The following is a 15,581-nucleotide window of genomic DNA, read 5'->3' as shown; positions in this document are numbered from 1 at the left end:
ACACTTGCACTCATTGTGGTAGAGATGGACATTTAGTAGATTTTTTTCTTTAGTCTAGCTAAATAGCAAAAGAAAGAAAAGTATAAGGCTAGGTCTTATTTGCGAAAGGCACATGTTATCCCTTGTGAGGTTGTGGCACTTTTGTGCCTCAGATGAAATAGTCATCACCTTTTACTACTCATGTAATTCAAGTTGAACCTACTCGAGCTTCTCGAGTTAAGTCTACTCGAGCTGCTTTTGCTTCTCGAGTTGAACTCACTCGAGCTTCTTAAGTCTACTTGGGCTACTTGTGATTTGCCTACTCGTGTTGTTGGTCGAGTGACTCAGTACTGGATTCCTAAAAGCTTTATTACTAACCCTAGTACTGAGGCCTCGACATCTTCTATTTCCTTGTAGGCTTCTCAAGCGAGGAAGGAGAATATTTGGCTAGTCGATTCTGGATGCTCACGTCACATGTCCGGTGATAAAAATTGGTTGTGCTCCCTTGTACGTGATCTCATGCTGAAAGTGTTACTTTTGAAGATGTTTCTTCTACCTCAGTTGTTGTAAAAGGTACAGTACAGGTAAATGACAGGTTTGTGTTCATGGATGTTGCTTTAGTCGAGAAGTTGAAATTTAACTTGCTTTCTGTCTCACAAATGATTGATGAAGACCTTGAGGTGCGCTTTAAGAAAAATGAATGTTAAGTATTAGATACTTTAGGTGATCTGGTTTTAGAATCTCACATTTTGGAAGAGTTTTTAAGGCTGATTTTGATGCATCACCTTCTTCTAAGCTTAGATGTTTTGTTGCTAATGTTTCTAAACATATATTCTTTTGGCATCGTAGACTTGGTCATGTTGGTATAGATTATCTCACTCGAGTTAGTGGTTTAGATTTTATTCGTGGCTTGCCTAAGCTTAAAGGTGATAGCGAGTTAGTTTACTCTTCTTGTAGACATGATAAAATGCATTCAGGTTCACATCCACCTATTACCATGGTTATGACAAATGCACCCAGTCAACTTTTACACCTTGATACTGTTGGTCCTTCTAGAGTACAATCTTTTGGAGGTAAATGGTATGTGCTCGTTATTGTTGATAACTACTCTAGATATTCTTGGTTTTACTTGATGGCATCTAAGGATGAAGCTTTTGATTATTCTAGAAGTTTAATTTTTAGATTGTTTGTTGATCTCACAGGATTTTGGAGAGTGATTAGAAGTGATAATGGAACAGAATTTAAGAATTCTTCTTTTGATCATTTTTGTGCTGAGAAAGGTATTGAACATAAATTTCATCCTCTAGAGTTCCTCAACAAAATGGTGTAGTTGAAAGGAAGAATAGAACTCTGGTCGAGATGGCTAGGACCATGTTAGATGAATTTTCTTCTCCTAGAAAATTTTGGGCTGAAGCTATATCTACTGCTTGTTATGTTTCAAACCATATTTTCTTGAGATCTAAATTGGGTAAAACTTCATATGAGCTGTGGTTTGGATATAGGCCTAGTGTTTCTCACTTTCGAGTTTTTAGCTGCAAGTGCTTTGTGTTGAAATCTGAAAATTTGGATAAATTTGAGTCCAGATCAGATGGTATTTTTCTTGGATATTCTGCTCATACTCGTGGCTATCGAGTGCTTGTCTTGGAGACTAACAAAATTGTTGAAACCTGTGAGGTTACTTTTGATGAGACTAGTCCTAGAACTAGATCAAGTAATGCAGGTACAAGTATACATATTCAGGGGGAGTTCGAGAGCACTTTTGTGGATGATGATGAGGTCGATGAGGATGAGATTTTAATTCCGATGATACAATCGGCTGTAGATCCCTTGACACCTTCGATCACTTCAGCTACAGTTGGACATTCTCAAGCTACTACATCATCTATGCGTATTGAAGGAGAAGAAGAGATTGCTTCTCGAGTAACAGCTCCTTTGCATATTCAGTGGAGTCATCCACCTGATCAGATGATTGGAGATTTTCATGAGTGAGTCACACGGTCCAGGTTTATTGATTCTAATTCTCATACTCATTCATCTTTTGTTGCTTTTTTTTGAATCCAAAGACGTTTCACATGCATTAACTGACAGATCTTGGATCGATGTCATGCATGTGGAACTTGAAACTTTTGAACGCAACAAAGGATGGAAGCTTGTCGCACCTCCTCCGGGTCATACACTTATCGGTACTAAATGGGTTTTGAAAAAACAAAGTGAGGATAATGTTGTTGTTAGAAACAAAGCTAGACTTATAGCTAAAGGTTTTACACGGGTAGAAGGGCTAGATTTTGAGGAAACTTTTACTTCGGTTGCTAGACTAGAAGCCATTAGAATTAATTTAGCTTTTGCTGCATCTAAATGCTTTAGATTCTAACAAATGGATGTCAAAAGTGCTTTTCTGAATGGCTACATAAATGAAGTGATTTATATTAGGCAACCACCTGGTTTTGAAAATCCTTAATATCCAGATTATGTATACAAGTTGTCTAAAGGTTTGTATGGTTTAAAACAAGCCCCTAGAGCGTGGTATGATAGGCTTAAACTTTTTTTGCTTGAAAAGGGTTTTGAAATGGGAAAATTGGATAAGATGTTGTTTGTGCTCAAGCATGGTAATGATCAACTATTTATTCAGATTTATGTAGATGATATTATCTTTGGTTGTTCTTCTCATGCTTTGGTGTCCCAGTTTTTAGAAACGATGAGCAGAGAATTTGAAATGAGTATGATGGGTGAACTAACATACTTTTTAGGACTTCAAGTCAAACAAACCAAAGAAGGTACTTTTGTTCATCAAAGTAAGTATACACGAGACCTGCTACGACGTTTTGAGATGGAAGACAACAAGCCAATCATGAGCCCTATTGGAGCAACAATGACACTTGATCCTGATGAAGATGGTGAGCTAATTGATCAAAAAGAATATAAAAGTATGATTGGATCACTTTTGTATCTCACTGCTTCAAGGACAAACATACAATTTGTTTATGCTTGTGTGCACAATTTCAAGTTTCCCCACATGCTTCACTTCAACAAGCTGTGACAAGCTATGAAACAGATTCTAAGGTATCTTCATGGAACTCAAGATTTTGGTATTTGACTTTCTGCTTCTTCATCTATTAGCTTAAGAGCTTTTTCTGATGCTGATTTTGGAGGTTGTAGAATTGATAAAAAAAAGTACATCTGGTACATGTCATTTCTTGGGTAATGCTCTTGTTGCATGGTCTTCTAGGAAACAGTCCTCTGTTGCATAATCTACTGTTGAATTTGAATATGTAGCTGCTGCTACTTGTTGTTCACAGATTCTTTGGATAGTTGCTACACTTAAAGATTACGAGGTTAATTTAGAGAGTATTCCACTTTTCTGTGATAACACTAGTGCTATAAGTATTGCTAAAAATCCTGTGCAACAGTCTCGGACTAAACACATTGACATTAGATTTCATTTTCTTAGAGATAATGTTGAAAAAGAAAACATTGAACTTCTTCATGTGAATACTGAACACCAATTGGTAGACATTGTCACAAAACCTTTGGTTTCTTCTCGGTTTACTTTTCTTTGGAGAGAACTTGGTGTTATTCATCCTATGGGATTGTTTTGAGGTGGAGTTCTTATACCTTGGAACTTGTCGAACTTTATAAAAAATGAGAAAACAATAAAATACGATGAGCATCATATCGGATACATATGTGACTTATGAAGCCAGTGCTTATGCTACATAGGAGTTTTTGAACTTTCATATCAACATGTGTAACTGTGTAGATTTTGTCATTATTTTTTAAATCGAATGACAACTTGAATTAAATTTTATCATGGTTAAACTCTCTTGATTACTTTGATCTTTGATAAAAATGCTATACGTAAAAGAATCAAAGAAATGAAAAGGTGTTGAATAATAGTTGATAGACAAAAGATCAAGGAAGTATGCACTGTCGCACTTCTTTTTTTTGAGACTGCTTATCATTGCACTTTGATATGAACTTAGAAGAAGTCCTGTATGACCATAATCATTGTCTTAAGTTTTTTTATTGTCTTTTTGACATAAGCTTGGCATACTGATTGTCTTTTTGACATAGGCTTGGCATGGTTGGATAGAATTAGGCTGATGGTGCATATAATAGCTTGCAAAAGAATATGAGAAGTTCTTGACATTAAAATTGGCATCATGTTATATGTATTTTTAATCAAAACAATTACATACTTTTGATATTCATGTTTTTGATAGCATATAAATTGAGGATTCGAGTGATTGAGATTGAGAGACCATGCCTTGCAAATAAATAATTAATTATACTTGATAAGTTGTGCTCACACTATATTATTACATGTGTAGACAAGTTGCTGCAAGTATTCTTGATAGTGTGGTTTGGTCGAGTATTTGTTATATATGTGGATGATTTCTGATGCTCATTGAAATGATTGAAATAACAAGACTTAATTTTCTCTTTTGAATTTTTGATGAAATCATTGCCCAAGGGGGAGAGAAACTTGCTCACTTTTGGAGGGAGTTGCGAGATTTTTCTTTCTTCAAAGGATTTTTTTGACCTTTTGATTTCACTTTGCATGTGATTTCAAAATCAAATCATGTCTGTTAAAAGGTTGCCAATATTCACATGAGGGTTGCCAATGTTTTCATCAAGGGGGAGATTGTGAGATCATGTGATGAAAAATTGGTTTGATTGATAAAATTGGCAGAGAAAAATGATTTAGCATAATGATATTTGGTTGATGTTCATGAGTTGCTAAGATATGCTTGGATATCATAGTTGGTTTGATGCACTATCATTAGTTGGGTATGCTTATTTTAGTGTGTTAGTTTTGCTTGGAGTTTGCGTTGTGTTGCATGAACTGATCTTGAGTCAAGTCGGTAAGGACTTGTGCTTATACTCAACTGTTGTTTGATTCATGTGCAAGTGTTGCTCGAAGGTGAACGTGGTCGATGACGGATCAACGAACTGAGTTTAGGGAGGAACTGAGGTTCGATGACTAGGTTCAGGAGGAACTGAGGTTGTAGTGATCGAGGATGTCATGCGGGACATTTGAGCTGAGAGAACAATGCATATGGAGACAAGGCTTCGCGATGGACGCAGGAGGCGATCTGATCGTGAGAGGACATGAAGACTAATTTGTGTTCAAGTTGGAGTAGGCACGAGGGAGTCGTGTGGTGACTGGACTTGAGACAAAAGTTAGTATCAAAGATGGACTCTGAGTTGATTACGTATATGCATGTATGCATGGGAGATGTGCATGCATGATTATGTAAAAGTTGTTGGCTAATTAGCTTAATTAGTGGAAGTTGTTTGTCCTTTTGTGATTAGAAGAGGATAGACCAGATTGAATACGACAGGGAGTTGTAGTTCGAGTCGGTCACGTTTGGGCGTGTGGCTACCTTAGAAATAGAGAGATCTATTGTATTGGGCAACAGAGTGCAGAACAGGGTAGCACAATGCAGTAGAGAGATATAGAAACTCGAGAGAGAGCTGTTTTGGGATTTTGTGGGAATCCTTGTTGGATGCTTTGGACAGGCATCTTGTAAACTCATCTATGCAATGAAAACCAAGTTTCGTAAGTTGATGAGTTGCTAATTTAGAATTTTCTCTGTTCTATATTCTGCATGATCGGTTTTGGTTTTCAATTAATTTCATGTTTCTATGAAGTTTCATCTTGGTTTAATCCATCCAAAACTTTTCTAGAATATCTAGTGTTTGATCTAAAAAATTTCAAGTGGATTTGGTTTGATCTCGAGTAACTTTTTGTTAACTCGACTAGGTTTTGATCTACTCGATTCTGATTGACACAGTCTGCTTCGACCAGGAATAACTTTTGATCAACATATCCGATTTACTTGATTCTTGTTAGGTTAGTTTCTTATTTGAATCTAGTTTCCGCTGACCAAAATTGTGAGCAATCCGACCAGTAGATCTTTCTCTACATTATTTTTACTAGAGCTTGTGCAATCTGTTTCGAGTGGAATACCGAGTATAAATCGAGTTTCGATTTGGGTGAGTTAATCTTTGAATTTGGTTTTTGCAATCATTCACCCCCCTCTGATTGGGTATTTTGTGCATATTTGATCCGACATTCCTTTCAGACGTGATGCATTCCACTTCTAACTTTGATAACCACACCCTGATTATCATAGCATACTAGGACTACTAGAATTGGTTTCTCCACCACAAGGAGGCCAGACTAGAGGTCTCTTAAACACTTCGCGTCTACCACTACTGAATCTAGAGCTACTAGTTCAGCCTTCATGGTCGATTGTGTTATCAATGTCTATTTAGACGACCTCCACAACACATCCCTACTAGCTAGAGTGAAAGCATAGCCACTCGTAGCTCTCATTTCATCCAAGTCATAGATCCAATTCGCATCAATGAATCCTTCTAAGACCGCTGGATGACCGGTATTTTTAATACTAAGGTTCGTCATTCCTTTTAAGTACCTGAGTACCCTTATCAGTGCTTCCCAATGATCATCTCCTAGGTTCGACATGCAACGACTCAATCTGCATACTGCTTATGAGATGTCTTGTCTCGTCGTACTGCTTACGTACATAAGAGATCCAATTATCTGTAATTACTTAAGCTAGTCTACGTGTTCACTAGTGTGTTTGTGTAGCTTAGTGTTTAGATCATAAGGTGTGGAGAATGGTTTTGCATTCATTTGCTCGAAACAGGATAGAACCTTCTTGTAGTAAAAATACCCCTATTAGGCCATGATTGTGATTTTGGTGATTAATGATAACATAGTCAATGGGACTAACATGTTTGTCAAGAATATATGTTCGTGCTTGAATACATGAAGAAGCCACGGCAGGCGGAATAAAGTTGGACTGAATTGGAGAAGCCCAGGAGAAATGAACTCACTGGATGATCCGGTGTTCAGGGCACTGAACTCACCGGAGCATATCTGACAAAGGGAGAGCGAGGCCTGAAGACCTCACTAAAAGGTCCGGTGATAGCAAATGTGCTCACTAGAGCAATTCTTCTAGAGAACGATGTTGTTTTGAAGAATGAAGGTAAGCTGACCGGATAGTCCGGTGATGAAGGGTATAAAGCACTGGACCAATTCATGCAGAGAAGAATCCAAGCACGAAAGAATGAAGATCATCTCACCGTAATGTCCGGTGCTTGTTGTTGGAGCAAGAGTTCATCTTGCCCCAGCAAGTATGGCGAGAGTTTCTTCTAAGGAGGAGACTCAAGCTTGGAGATGAAGTTGGAGAGGAAGGAACACCACGAATATATTGATGATAGAAAAATGTATCACTCTGGGAGGAGTATCACAGTGTTCATTGTCTTGCGTGTTCTTTTTTTTTTGTGTCTGCGCCCGTGTCTGTGTCTGTGTGTCCTTTCCTAGAGGACCATAGCCTCCTATTTATAGGGCCATGCGTAGTTTGGCGTATAAATTATAATAATGTACAAATATTCGGGATCTGACTAAATTACTGGGCCTTATCCTGAGTAACTACCTTCTATCATATCGGGGAGATAAATATCCATCGTGGTAATTATCGTGGTGCCTACCCCCTAAAAGGGGCAAGCTGGTCGCCAATTGCGGCCTGGTGCCGCACTGTCAGGGGTGTCAGGATAGCCCTCATCATGCCGGGGTGTCAGAGTGGCGTCCATTGTCCTAGGCCTTTAATGCTGTTCACTTCCTTGCAGGTAAGGCACGACCGAGGCTCCCCTTTCGGCAGATCTTTCCCAAGGTCTACTGACTCACCCCGTTGCCTTCAGGAAGGTGGCCTGATCAACCCGAGGTGGGAGCCTCGGGAGGCATAAAACAGGGAGGTGAAGGCTTTGGGAAGCGGGACCCTGGAGGGCTGGGGCCTCGGGAGGCCGAAGCTTCGGAGGACCGAGGCTTTGTGAGGTCGTGTTTTGGAGGGCTTCAGGAGGTCGAGTCGGCGGAGCCAAGGGAAGGCTTCATAGGTGTGAAGGGGTACCGTGAAAGGATCTAATGATATCGGAGATCGAGCTTTTAATAGAGGGTTCAGAGATCAAGGCTCTGGTGGGATCTAGATGGTGATCTTCAACTGTTATCCTCAAGCTGGTTTATTTCCCCCCCAACATTACCCCCTCATTATCGGCCCTCGATGTTTTGGAGGGGGGAGAGGATGTAGAGAAAAAATCAACTCCAGCCTGGTATAGTATCAAGGATACCTGATTGCAATTCTCTGTCCTTTGAAGTCGCTAGAGTAAAGGTTTCTTGTGGGTTTGGACAATCCCACACGTTCGCCTGGAGGGACAAGACGTGCCACTGCCGCGTTCTGACTGGATAATGTGAGGGGTCGCTAGGGTTTTGTGCCCGCGATACTATCACGCGCCGAAAGGGGTTTGGGTTATTAATGTGCTGGGCCGTCCGAGCGAGAAAATGAGGCATTTGTCATGGAGTGCTGCCACGTGTTGGAGGAAAACCGGATATGGCCACGGCCCCCTCCCCAGATGTTTAATGGGAGGACGACGTTTGTCTCGCTTCGTCTTCCGGACCTGCGTGGCTGCGCGACCCGGGTATAAAGCCGGGGTTACCTGGTTGGAGTCTGCACAGCCCCATGAGCAAGCAGTTAACCTTGACTTGGGCATGGCATCGTCTTCCTCCTCATCCTCCTCGGAGACATCGATGATCTCGATGGATCCTTCGGGAGCCGACCTGTTTCGGTCGTTGGCAGAGGCGCCGGAGGTGAAACTGCTTCCACCTCTGCAGGGGAGGCGGTTGTCCATAGCTCCGGCCTGACCTTTGGCCGGGGAGGGCATGCCTGTCAAGATCATCGATATCTTCGATGACGACAAGGAGATCGACTAGGATCTCCTGCGAAGGGAGAGTGAGCCGGCGTCTATGGGCCCAACGGCGAAGCAAGAGGAGGCCGGGAAGGCATGGGAGAAGGCCTAATTGGTGACCTCCTCGGACTCCTCAGCGTCCTTTGACAGCTCGGGAGCCGGCTACTGTATCAGCTTTGGCAACGGTAAGCCACAGATGAGGCGCATACGCCGTCTCATGCGTGGCCCCTACCGGGACCCGTAGGAGGTGAAGGTGGTCACCGGGATGACGTACATGGTGATGCCGTGATATATCCATGTCATGACTGAACTTGGTCACCTTGTACTCTTTCTCACCTTGTTTTGCTCCGTAGAGATCTATCTTCTTTGTGGCAATTTCTGTACGATTGTTTTATTTTGTATCACCTGGATATACTGGTTGTTTAATAATATAACGTGGATCTTCAGGAACGGTCGTGTCTCCTTCCGTATCGGAACGTGAGAGTACCTTTCGAATGGGTGGCCGCATGCATGCGTGCTTTCGTGCCTCCAAACCGTACTTCTTCATCCCTTTCGAAGGTGATGGCCGGTTTTTTTGACGACCGATGGATACGTAGGGTAACTAAGGAGAACCGGGTGGAGTAGTGGCGACCTCGTCGTCCCTGGTTACTACGTACTCCTCGGCCCCAGGGCTGGTAGGGTCTTCCTCCTAATTTGTTCCAGATTTCTGACTCAAAGTCCCTTTGGAACCTTTGGAGATGAACTCCGGAGATGGTCCTTGACCCTTCGAGTTCTTTAATCACTGTCCGGGTGGACAGTGATGATGTGTTGGAGGCGCAGCTGAAGGTTAGGCGAGAAGAGGCGGTCCGCGACCCCCTCGGCCCTTAGCCGCTGCCCGGCTCAGGAGGTATTTCGTCCAGAGCCTGGCGATGACGCGTCGGAGGCAAAGCCGAAGGCCAGGTGGAAGAGGCGGTCCGCGACCCCCTCGGCCCTTAGCCATTGCCTGGCTCCGGAGGTATTCCATCCGGAGCCTAGCGATGGTGCGTCGGAGGCGAGGCCGAAGGTTAGGCGGAAGAGGCGGTCCGCGACCCCCTCGGCCCTTAGCCGCTGCCCGGCTCCGGAGGTATTCCGTCCGGAGCCTGGCGACGGCAAGCACGCAAATGAAGAAGACATCGTGCATGAGTGAACATTGGTCAAAGCAACATAGAGGATGGGACGGTATTCTCATATGTCGGAGCACCAAGCTGCACCAACACCACCTAGAGATCACGTGCATGAGAACAACACAACAGAACAACAAGGCAACAATAGCAGAACCGGGTGACATGCACACGACGACGCACAAACTAAGCAGCACTGCTAGCAAATAGAAGCCAAGTAGTCAACCACCACACCACCAGGATCCCCAAAGACGTGGCGGCACACTGAACACGACAGGACCCAACCACAGGGGCTAGGCTAGCAGCATCACATGCACCACCTCATCAGGAAGCCTAGGTGCAACGGTCGAATGGGTCGCGAGAATCCAAGTTGCCTGAGATCAGTGGGTGGAGGAAACTAGATGGGAATTGAGAGATTGTGTCGTACGTGAGAGAGAAGAGAGGAGAGGGTCCACATATATATCCGACTTGAGCCAATCGAGCTGTTGCCACTATCCCAGCAATGTTGCCCACGTATCGGCCTCAACCGGCTAGGGCAAAGCCGTGTGTGAGTGGCACCGCCACCCCTCCTCCTTTTGTAATCTACAAGGAGAAAAGGCGTGGGCTGCTCGGCAAGTCAACCTTGAAGCAGCCCATTGGCCGACACCCTGGAGATTTTCTACTTTTTTCCTTTTAGGAATTTACTCAAATCCAAATCTGACCACATTTCAAATTCCAATTTAAAAGGGATTACCCCTCAAATTCCAACAATTATTAGTACATGATTAGTTTATATTAAGTGATAGTAGTGTGTTTCGGAATTGATTAAGGCTTAATAAGACAAACTAAGGACTATTAGAATATAGTTCTATAAAATAAACATTACAGTAACACTTATGTTTTAAATTTTATCTCATGCAATATATACAACCAAACACCGTCTCTTTCATCCGGATTGAATAGATAATGTACCCAGTACCCATAGACACATAGATGGGCCTTTATCTCTCTTTACTAGGTAGCTGCCTAGATTCTATATTATTCACTTTATGACCGGATATAGCCCCATAGTCAGGTGTCATTTTTAAGGTTCCTTAAAATCCTGGGACCACCGGGACGCTGGTTTACAACTTGATTTCATTTTTTTCTTCATTGTATTTTCTCACGTTCTTACGCTATTTACTTTCAAACAATTTTAGTTCTTGAATTCTTTTGAAATAGTATCCAAAATCATCAAAACTGGCTGAAATCACAAATCTTGATGCCATTATAATCGTGGGGCTTGGAGTTCTACTCATTGTAACCTATGAAACAATACTGAGCAGTGTCAATGTGTTGTTGTAATAGAGGCTCTGCTCAATCTTATTCATGAGAAGCTTTGGATTTTGTATGGATGCAGAATTCTTTCAAGCCATAACTAAGCCACGAAGACGTCGAATTTAGCAAATGTAAATTATTTATGTTTCTTCTCCAATGAAAATCGTGTCCGTGTGGTTGGGGGTAAACTCTACGAATTATGGAAAATAGAAGGGAGCAGGAAAAGGAACAGAGCAAGCGAATCCACTTGTCTACATTATCGTCACCCTACATAAAGCGTGCAGCACCCTCTTCCTCTAGCATTTCTTCCCTGCAGTTGCTAGAAAGCGCGCGTGCGAGGACAGGACCCGAGATACCGTCCATGCCCGAGCTGCTAGAAAGGGGGAACTGGGCACCTTTCTGCTGCTGCCACAAAAAGGTAAAAGAGGAAAGATGCATTTGCTCAAATTTATCTCAGTGCTTGACTGACTTGTGAGCTATAAAGCTATCTCTCTGGCAAACTTTGTCAATAATAGTACCTTTCGAATGAACCTTTTGGAATCAAGTAATCAAAAAAGATCTGTGAATCTTCCGCTCGATCTTATCAGAAACGGAATGAAAATTCAAGTGGAAGATTAGCCAGCTGCCTTTGTTGTTGTATTTATATGTTGAACCAGAAACAGATGTAAGTTAGGGTGTACATGCTAGTGCTCAGCAGGGCAGCATATTACAACTTACAAGGAAGGCGGATAAATGGATGCTCAGCAAGGTGCCAAGAAATGTTACCCTTGGATTAGCTCAATTTCTTGTCTTCCTGGGAAATTTGGGATTGTTGTCGTTGACCAATCACAGTGCCACACTCAGTTGTTCACTGATCATTAATCTGCAGGGCGAGCTAGAGATTCCCATGCCGTCGACATCGCTTCCCTGGCCCGACAGTTGAGGGAGGAGCTGGCAACCGCGGACACTTTGCCGGTGCAACTCGCCGGCGGCTGCCCCATCATCATCGGCGAGGTTGGTGGCCTCACACGCAACGTCGACCCGGCGGAGTACGACCCGCACCATGTCTCCATCGGCCCGTACCACCGCATCAGGAACCCAGACCTTGCTAGAGACGACGAGAAGATAAGGAGCCTCGGCGTTGTCCTGTCGGCGGCGAGCGCCGGCATGACGTTGGAGGTGTACCTCGACGAGATGGCGCGCCTAGAGGGCCAAGCGAGGAGCTGCTACGCCCACACGTTTTCAATTGAAAGCAACGAGTTCGTGCGCATGTTGCTGCTCGATGGCTGCTACTTGCTCGCACGGTTCGGCGACGTCGACAGCGGACGCCACAGGAACGGCGCACCCGCGGCCAATGCCCACGCGAAGGGAGGGTGCCAGTACCACCGCAGCGGCGCGCCGTTGGTGTCGGCGCCTGGCGGAGGCGACAAGCTGGAGACTATCTCGGTGGTGCGCGACGTGTTCTACCTTGCGGAGAACCAGATTCCGTTCTTCGTCGTCAACAAGATCTACCAGCTGACCTTTTTGGACAGCGGCGTTTCAGCGGCGAACGCGATCGCGTGTGACGTCCGGGAACTCTTGCGGAGGCAGCTGTACTCGGTGGCCGCGCCGGCAGTGGCAGAGCCGCCGGGGCCAGGCAATCTTCTTCACCTGCTGCACATGCACCTGAAGCCCACTGTACACTTGTCACCCACCGGCGACAAAGTCACTGGGAAGCTGGTGGGCCGGTGGCGAACGGCGACGGAGTACCACTTTGCCGGCGTGAAGTTCAAGACCCGGTCCCTCGGTAGCAAAGAAGCACGCTGTGTCCTCGACGTGAAGCTGGACAGCGGCGGCGGCGTGTTGGAGATTCCCCGCCTGAACATCGACGCCGAGACGTGGCGGCTCCTGCGCAACCTGATGGCCCTGGAGCAGCACAACCCGGACACGGCGGGGAGCAACGTGACGGCGTACTGCGTCTTCATGTCGCAGGTGGCCTGCACGGCTATCGACGTGGACCTCTTGTCGAGGAGAGGGGTCATCGCTCACGGCCTCGGCAACCACGGCGAGGTAGCACGCTGCTTCGCCGACCTCTGCAAGGGGATTGTGTTCCGCGCGGACGACCCCGACGGCAATTACCTGATGGCGACGTGCCAGGCCCTGGAGAAGCGCTTCCGGAGCCGGCCGCGGCGGTGGATGGCGTGGCTGCGGCAGAAGTACTTCCGCAACCCGTGGCTCGCCGTCGGGCTCGCCGCGGCGGCAGTGGGGCTAGTTTGTACAGTGGTGCAAGCAGTGTACTCTGTTTTGAGTTACGTACAAGGAGCGAGGTAGGAATTCAGTGACGACTCTGGTGGAAATGAACAAGTTGTTTTTTTTTTTTTTGGGAGCATCACAGAGCTTAGCTTTCATTCATCAGGAGCGAATTACATTCGTCCTGATGCATCGAGCAAGGAAATCCGGTGTTGTGTCAGACTATACAACACGGCATTTAGAAGTAACAGCATGCTGGGCACAAAAGTGTGCAGCAAAGTTCCCTGCTCTTGGTACATAATTCAGGCTAAAATAATTAAAAGACATACTAAGCTCCTCCAGCATAACCAGGATCTCCGAACCACTTTCCTTCCTTGCATTCCAGAGGGAAAAAGGACCTGACTATCTGTTTCAACTTGTATCTTCGACAGTCCAAGTGAGACTACATGCCGTACTGCCAAAAGCTTCTGATATCAGCGCATTGGCCACCGCTGTATACCATTTACATGCACAAGCGATCAGGTGTCCAGTACCATATCTTATTACTACACCCGAGGCACCTTCAGAAGTTGCTTTACGCCGGTAGCATTACACCCGATCAGATGTGGTAGCTTTACGCCGGTAACTTCCTTTCAGCACCCTAGCACACAACGACTCTGGACGTGTCATAAGCCTCCAGCTTTGCTGTCCCAGGAAGCCCATACCACCGGGCATTTTTGGTTTAGTCATGGCCGGCCAGTTTAACTAATGAATTTTCCTATTGTCCGCATCACCACCCCAGAAATAATTGGACATATAGGTAGTCATTTGCTTGCATGTTTGCAGACTTAGCAGCTATTTTGATAAGGACTTCACGCCCAGCGCTGCTTAAATTCTTTTCACTCCATCCGCAAACGAACCCTCTTATTCTCTCAGGAGCTTTGTCAAAGGCCTCCTTTGTTGATCGGCCCACAGCCGTGGGAAGGCCGAGATACTCCTCCCCAAGAACTTCTGTATGAATACCTAGGCTTTGGTGAAAAAATTATCCTTGATCGCATCAGTACAGTTCTGGCTGAAAAACACTGCCAGCGCATTCTTCAGCATACAAGAGAGACTGTCAGCGCATAGGAGAAACAAATATGGCACTTTGCCTTCAACCCCTTGTAGGCGTGAAGAAATACGAATAATGGCCATTAACTCGAACTGACAAGGTTGCAGTCGTAACACAAGCCATCACCCTGCTGATCCAGCGTTCATGGAAGCCCATCTTCATCATAAGTTGCTCAAGATAGCGCCATTCTGAGTGATCATAAGCCTTTGCCATATCCAGTTTTAGGGCACATGCTTCTTGTTTTCCCTTTTTTCATGCAGAGATTTTATTTTTAGATAATGGAAACATTGTTTCCAGCCTCTGTACCATGCAGTGCACACAGCCTGGTTAATTATTATACGATACTGTGATAAACGAATATTGTAGGAAATAGAATAGCATAAAGATAAGACCTCTCACTACTATATAAATAGGATTATATGCCGACCTATCACTACTGGTTCTTTACGAGACGGCAGTGATGAAGTATCACTGTCGGTTCGTATCAAGGACTGGTATTAAAAGGCTATTTGAAAGGAATCGACAGTGAAACTTGATTATCACTGCCTGCTCTAGCTACGAACCGGCAATGAAACCTTGATTATCACTACTGGCTCTAGCCGCAAACCGGTAGTGATGATAGTATCACTATCGGTTCGTGACTAGAGCCGGCAGTGATAGTGGATGACAGCTTATTTTAAAAAATTCATAACGTTTTCGTACAAAGTCGGAGAAGGACAAACTTTATACCAAAATTGTAGATCTACAACTTCATAACATTTTCATTTGAAGTCATTTAGATACCTAAATAATCATTTGAAGTTTCAGGGAGAAGATGTCAAAAGGATTGCATATGCTAATGCTATCACTAGTACTTTTGTGGTGGGATGGTAAGAACGTATGGCGCATGCTGAGAGGTTTTGGGTTCGAGTGCTACGAACTGCACGCGCGCATCGTGTGACTTGCGACGGTGTTGGGTTGTCGACACCGTCGCGGGCGTGGGGGTTCCATGTGTACAAGAAAATATTTTTTTTCAATTTTTCTACCCCAAAAACATCGATACGGCGCCTGACTATCACTGTCGGCTGAAGCCTTCAACCGACAGTGATAACACCTTCACT

At 44.5% G+C, this 15,581-nt stretch overlaps 1 protein-coding gene across 1 annotated transcript; it reads left to right on the top strand.

Annotated features, from left to right (window-relative positions):
* Positions 1-11,683: 11,683 nt before the first annotated feature.
* Positions 11,684-13,727, top strand: LOC133896428 (uncharacterized). Its single transcript, XM_062337030.1, has 2 exons — positions 11,684-11,931; positions 12,052-13,727. The coding sequence occupies exons 1-2, from the start codon at positions 11,916-11,918 to the stop codon at positions 13,470-13,472; spliced, it is 1,437 nt and encodes a 478-aa protein (XP_062193014.1). The 5' UTR covers positions 11,684-11,915; the 3' UTR covers positions 13,473-13,727.
* Positions 13,728-15,581: the final 1,854 nt, after the last annotated feature.

The sequence above is a fragment of the Phragmites australis genome, chromosome 16 (genome assembly GCF_958298935.1).
Source record: "Phragmites australis chromosome 16, lpPhrAust1.1, whole genome shotgun sequence".
Taxonomy (NCBI): domain Eukaryota; kingdom Viridiplantae; phylum Streptophyta; class Magnoliopsida; order Poales; family Poaceae; genus Phragmites; species Phragmites australis.
Note: the sequence above shows the minus strand (reverse complement) of the source record. Positions and strands in the feature narration are given on the sequence as shown.